Genomic DNA, 7,435 nt, shown 5'->3' on the forward strand with positions numbered 1-7,435 from the left:
TTGTATACCTAGAAAACCCTAAAGACGTGTCCAAAAAGCTCCTAGAACTGGTAAATAAATTCAGCAAAGTTTCAGGATACCAAATTAATGTACACAAATCAGTAGTTCTGCTGTACACCAACAGCGAACAAGCTGAGAATCAAATCAGGAACTCAATCCCTTTTACAATAGCTGCAAAAACAACAATAACAACAAGAACAAAAAACCTTAGGAATATACCTAACCAGGGATGTGAAAGACCTCTACAGTGAACATTACAAAACATGGCTGAAAGAAATCATTGACAATACACACAAATGCAAACACATCTCATGCCCAGGGATGGTGGAATCAGCAGTGTGAAAATGACAATACTTCCAAAAGCAATCTATAAATTCCATGAAATTCCCATCAAAATGCCACCATCAATCTTCACAGAACTAGAAGAAACAATCTTGAAATGAATATAGAGCCAAAAAAGAGCCTGAATAGCCAAAGCAACACTAAGCAAAAGAACAAATCTGGAGACATCATAATAACTGACTTCAGACTATACTATAAAGCCATAGTCATCAAAACAACATGGTACTGGTATAAAAATAAGCACATAGATCAATGAAACTCAATAGAGAACCCAGAAATAAAGTCAAATACAGCCAACTGTTCTTCAACAAGGCAAACCAAAACATAAAGTGGGGAAAGGACAAGGTATTCAACAAATGGTGCTGGAATAATTGAGAAGCCACATGTAGGAGAATGAAAGTGGATCCTCATCTCTCACCATATACAAAAATCAACTCAAGATGGATTAAGGACTTACACCTAAGGCCTGATGCCATAAAGATTATAGAAGATTACATCGGAAACACCCTCGTAGACATTGGCTTAGGAAAAGACTTCATGACCAAGAACCCAAAAGCAAATGTGACAAAAACAAAAATAAATAGATGTGACTTAATTAAACTAAAAAGCTTCTGCACAGAAAAAGATATAATCAGGAGAGTTACAGACAACACACAGAGTGGGAGAAAATCTTCACAGTCTATTCATTTGATGAAGGAATAATTTCCAGAACCTACAAAGAACTCCAACAAATCAGCAAGAAAAAAAATTCCATCAAATAGTGGGCTAAGGGACATGAATAGACCATTCTCAAAAGAAGATATACAAATGGCCAACAAGCATATGGAAAAATGCTGGACATCACTAATTATCAGGGAAATGCAAATCAAAACCACAATGTGATACCACCTCAGTCCTGCAAGAATGGTCAAAATCAAAAAATCAAACAAAAAAAATATGTTGGCAGGATGTGCTGAAAAGGCAACACTTTTACACTCTTGGTGGGAATGTAAACTAGTACAACCACTATGGAAAACACTGTGAAGATGGAAAACACTGTGAAGATTCCATAAACAACGAAAGGTAGATTTACCATTTGATCCAGAAACACCACTACTAGGTGTATACCCAGAGGAAAAGAAGTCATTATACAAAAAAGTACTTGCACACACATGATTATAGCACCAAAATTTGCAATTGCAAAAATATGGAACCAACCCAAAAGCTCATCAATCAACAAGTGAATAAAGAAAAGATGGCATATATATATATATATATATATATATATATATATATATATACACACACACACACACCAAGGAATACTATCAGCCAAAAAATGGAAAAAATAACAGCATTTTGCAGAAACCAAGATAGAATAGGAGACTATTATTCTAAGTGAAGTAATGAAGAAATGGAAAACCAGATATTGAATATTCTCACTCATATCTGGGAGCCAGGCTATGAGACACCAAGGCATAAGAATGATACATTGGACTTTGGGGACCTGGAGAAAAGGTGGAGGTGAAGAGGGATTAAAGAATACACATTGAGTACAGCGAACACTGCTTGGGTGATGGGTGAACAAAAATCTCAGAAATCACCAAAGAACTTATTCACGTTACCAAACACCATCTGTTCCCCAAAAACCTATTTAAATAAAAAAATTTTTTAAACTTTAATGTCATTATTGAAAATGCATTATATTGTAGTAACAACTGAATTGAATATAAAACAAGAAATATTTAAAATAGTTTATCTGAAATAGATTATATAGGTGCCCGTTTATGTACAAAATGAAAGCTATTTTGAGGACTTAACGGAAAAAAAGGGACATTTAAAAGAATTTAGCAGACAGCAAAGCATAAAGTTTACAAAGCACTCACTCTCCACACATGCCCTTTCCTAACACTTTCCTGAATGCTCTGGTCACTTCCTTGTTGCGGAGGCTGTAGATGAGGGGATTCAGCATGGGAGTGAAGATGGTGTAGAATACAGACACCATCTTGTCCTGCATAGGGGAGCGATCAGATGTGGGCCGTATGTACACGAACAAACCTGCTCCATAGTACATTCCCACCACCATGAGGTGAGAGGAACAGGTAGTAAAAGCTTTGCGACGACCCTCTCCAGATCCCATGTGAATGACAGCCAGAATAACTCGAGCATAGGAAGCGATGACGATTGCAACAGGAAAAACAATCATTACTATACAGCAGATGAAAAGAACCTTTTCAAATATTGATGTGTCATTGCATGAGAGGATTAGTAGGGAAGGGAAGTCACAGAAGAAGTGGGCTATTTCCCGAGACCCACAGTAGGAGAAGGAAAATGTTGCTACAGCATCAATGATTGCATCCATAGAGCCCAGGATCCAGGAGAAGGCAGTCATAAGTCCACAAATTTTGGGTCTCATGAGATTGGTGTATCTTAGAGGGTGGCAAATGGCAATGTAGCGGTCATAAGACATAACAGCCAACAGAAAGCATTCGGAGCCAAGCAGTGATACATAGAAGAAAATTTGTGTGGCACAGCCAGCCATAGAAATGGACTTGCTGCCAGACAAGTAGTTGAAGGCCATCTTGGGTACGGTGGTGCAGATGAGCATGAGGTCCATGAGGGACAGTTGGCTGAGGAGGAAGTACATGGGGTTGTGGAGCTGGGTATCCAGGTAGATGAGGAGAACCATGACAGAGTTTCCCATGAAGGCCACTGAAAAGATGGCCAGGACCAGAAAGAAGAAGAAGGTGTGGGTGGGGCTGTGATTGAAGATTCCCAGGAGGAGGAAGTCAGAGTTGAAGGTCTTATTCTCCCATGCCATGATGACTATGTTTTTTACCTAGTAACACAAAACCAGTTCATTGATTTGGTAAAACTTTACCCAGTACCTTATAAAGCATGTGATTTTGGTAAATTTTGCAGGTCAGTGATCAATACAGCATGATCAGAAGAAACTAAAAGTTCAAAAAGTATAGAATCAGAACAAAATGTGTTCTTTCAGCACTGCCTCACTTATAAAATTATGGAGCCTGTCCTAAGTTTCTCTTCCGAGTGTCCTTTTTCTCAACTGAAATATTAGAATAACAATATTTAATACATTATTGATGGAGTTTTTCCAAAAAGAATATGTCTGCAAAGCAAACAGATACTTCCTTAGAAATCAGAAGTCTTTTACAGATACGTTGATACAGCAATTCAGCTTTAGTCAGCATGTGACCAACACAATAGTAGAAATTGAAAGTAAATTTGTGTCTTTGTTCACATTATAGTAGGCACTTTTCTACCAGTGTTAACAGAAACTATTTGGTTGCCTATTACTTTACAGTTTAGAGTATTTGATCTACTCCTCATAGTGAGTTTTCTATACACTAAGTGGATACACCGAAAGGATTTTCAATTATTCAAATCTAAAACCTAGGCCCTTTTTTCTATAGCCCTGTGTTATGGATTGAATTATATTTTTTTGTCAAAAGGATATTCAGGATGTGAGCTTGTTTGGAAAAACATAAAGACTGTAATTAGTTAAGGTGAGGTCATATTGGAGCAGAGCACGCCTCTCTAATCCGATATGACTCATGTTCTGATAAGAGGGCGGCCATGTGAAGACTGAGGCACTGAGGATACCATGTGATGGGGGAGGCAGGGATTGGAGTGATGCATCTACAAACCAAGAAATGCCAAAAACTGTTAGTTATCACAAGAACCTAGGAGAAAGTAATGGGAAAGATTCCTCCTCTTAGAGCCCTCAGAAATAACCAACCCTGCTGACAACTTGATTTCAGATTTCTAGCCTGCAGAACTGTGAGAAAACAAATTTCTGTTGTTTTAGGTAACCAGTTTGTGATACTCTGTATTCTCATTCCTAGGAAACTAATACACCCAATATCTCCTCTGAAGAATAAGTACAAAGAAAAACAGAATTTCAGAAAAGCATGAGATGCATGCTTTCAAAAAATGCTTATGAAGCCTGGCTATGTGTTGAGCACTGGGGCTACCACAATAATCAGAACAAAGAAGGCCCATGCCCACACAGGTCATAGGGAGTGAGGTCAGATGATGACATATAAACCACTTTATGTCATAAGAGGATAAACGCTTCAGAGAAAAGTAAGTCAAAGAAAGGTGTTTGAATTGCAAGAGCATGTTCAACTTTGAATAGAGTAGTCAAGGGAAACCTCACACGTCTAGTGGCATTTTGCAAAGACTCTGAGGAAGTGAGAAAGAGACCAGATCACAGGAAAGGTTTATCCATATATGCATTCCACAAAATGATATGCAATAATTAGAAGATTTTGGGAAAACATAGGGTTTTCTAATTTAGAGTTATATTTCTTGCATGTTGTGGCATTTAGATTTTATTCTATGAGATAATTCTAAATGTATCAGCAAAGCCAATTTGTGAAGGAAAATTATTCCAGACAATAAAAAATGATGTCATAAACAGAAAGACAAGCCTGGTGAGTAGACTCATTTGACAGAAATGTACTTTTTATGTTTATTCATGCATCACATTTTACTGAAGGGACTAAAATCAGCAATAATGAAAGCTGAATAATCTAGGAGCAACAGAGTTAGAAGAAATCCGTAGAGGAGATGGAATCTTGAATTCGGCCTGATGGGTTGAAATACAATTTTTTAAATATGAGGTAGTAAAGTATACTTTTTTGAGTTTTATTTATTTAAATAAATTGTGAATAATATTGTGGGTAAGAAAGAAAAAAAATACTCAAAAGTAGTTTAAATTTTAATTCAACAACAACTGTGACCTGAGAATACAAACCTACCAAAAAATATCTCTTCAGTGCTGGGAAGATAGAGAGGGAACCTCCTTATGGGACTCTCATGAAATAGAATAGCAATTTTTAAAAGAAAAACAAATCATTTTTCTCAATCAGTATGAAGAGAGAAACAGGATGCAACTTTCCTCCATTCGGGTTTTAAAACAAATAGTTATCAAGAAGTTGGATAAAGCTGATCAGTGGTAGCTCAGATCCAGGTCCAGTCAATGTCTTCAGAATGAGAAATGGGCATCTCTGGGATCTTTAGTGTTGAGGGTTTCCTACCACAGAGTTCCCTTGTTTTGTCCTCAGGAGGAGGTGGGCTTTTAAGGTCAATCAGGGGAAAAGACTTTATATTGCCTCAATAATTCCCAGTACATATTGGCTGAATTCACTTCAGGAAAATAACTAATCTCAACTTACTTTATGGAACCACCTATTGTGAGCATCATACCATAGTATTCCCAGTTGCCTTGATCTTGTCAACTGTTGTAATACACTAATTTATGCAAACAAAACTGTATTGACTCAAATTTCCATCATAATTTTTCTTTAAGTAGGTCTGCAATATTACTCCAAGAAGGAAGCTATCTGGTCAAGTTAGCTGGTTCCTATGTTTGTTTTTAAGTTGGCAAAGTGTTCTTTACATTTGAGAATCATTCCTTCCCAGTCACTAAATTGAAATAAAATGTTGAATAATTCTACTCGATCATTTAGACATTTTTACCACATATGTTTTAAACTCCACTGAATGATGAAGCATTAAAACAATTGAATAACAAATGTAAATCCACATATCCCTCTGACTTTTCTCAGTTACATTAGTTTAGGCTGAATTTATATAAACTCACTCTTATTTGTGTTGTATTTTTTCACCTCCCTCCATTGCCTCAAAATTCCCTTCATACCCATGTACTAAAATTGTCTTCATTGAGTTGGTCCTGTCACAGAGACTGTGGCAAGATATATCACAAATTTATAACAATTTATAAGTGATAAAATTGAAAATATTGAGCACTACATTGCTTGTACCTTCTATATTAAGATTCATATGAATATTTATTCAATAAAATTCTAGAAAGAGAAATAGTTGTTACTTGTGAGAAAATTAGAGATTTCTTCGAAGTTAGTAAGATACATATGACAGATTGTGCTTACTTTTAGGCACTAAGAATATGAGACCAAATTCTGAAGCTCAGTGTAAGTTATCCAAGATGTGTTTGTATTCTTATAAAAATGGGTTTGTGGTGAAATATTTTTTGCAACTCTAATTTGTGCAGGACTATTCACTGCCAAACACAGCAGAACATTTGAGTTGCAGCTCTGTACTAGGAGGAAAATAAAAAGCAGCCTTTTCACAATGGATCTGAAACTATGACATCTTGTTTTCAATTTTTTTCAGAATATCTATCGACATCTCAAAAGTATTCACATAATGATGTACAACATTTTGAACTCTAGACATAGCCTGCCAAGTATTTATTTTCCTTAGTTGTAATATCATGCTTCTATTTTTATTTATTTTATCTAATCCACATTGTATCTGTTGTAATTAACTCCATCATTTTGTAAAAAGATGGTGCATACATTTAGTTTTTTCAAGTGTCTTTTTATACATTAACCTTATTACATCTGGAAGAGGAGTCATCAGATTTCATGACACTGTGATACTGTGCACATGTCCAGAGCAATAGTAACACAGAACTTATGAAAATCCTGGTCATAATTCATGACAGTGTGATACTGTGCACATTCCCAGAGCAATATAACACAGAAACCATGAAAATCATGTTCAGAAATTGAGAAGTTACTGAGTTAGATGATGGAAAGGAGACATTGAGTGGACAAAATTTTATTAAAAAAAGAAATAAAGCAGTTCTGAAATACTGTCAGACAGCATGTGTAATCTACTGTAGTTGCTAAACTGACTTTACACTTTTGTAATAATAATTAACCCTTTTGTAAGAGGAATGATCAGGAAACAAAAGAAAACAACAAATTTCTCATATTAGCAAAAATGAGCATAGCAACTTTATTTGTAATATAAAACTGCTCCCTGCATGCACACTGAAAATGGAATTTATAACCAAAACTACAGGAAGTAGCATTGATGAGTCTCACAAATAGAATGTTGAATGAACAAAGTAGATCACAGGGAATGACTTCATGAATCCTATTATGAGTAATTTAAACACACATATAAAAATCTATTATAAAGCACAGCAATACTGGAATAATGATTACCTACAAAATTGGCCTGAAAGAGAGGTAAGCTGTGTTTCAAAAGCACTGGTAATATTTTAAAGCATTTTACAAAATGTATATCCAACATATTT

At 35.7% G+C, this 7,435-nt stretch overlaps 1 protein-coding gene across 1 annotated transcript; it reads right to left on the bottom strand.

The window, feature by feature from the left end:
- Positions 1-2,034: 2,034 nt before the first annotated feature.
- OR2M5 (olfactory receptor family 2 subfamily M member 5) lies at positions 2,035-3,468 on the bottom strand. Its single transcript, XM_016951673.1, has one exon. The coding sequence runs from the start codon at positions 3,140-3,142 to the stop codon at positions 2,204-2,206; it is 939 nt and encodes a 312-aa protein (XP_016807162.1). The 5' UTR covers positions 3,143-3,468; the 3' UTR covers positions 2,035-2,203.
- Positions 3,469-7,435: the final 3,967 nt, after the last annotated feature.

Source organism: Pan troglodytes, chromosome 1, assembly GCF_028858775.2.
Source record: "Pan troglodytes isolate AG18354 chromosome 1, NHGRI_mPanTro3-v2.0_pri, whole genome shotgun sequence".
NCBI lineage: Eukaryota > Metazoa > Chordata > Mammalia > Primates > Hominidae > Pan > Pan troglodytes.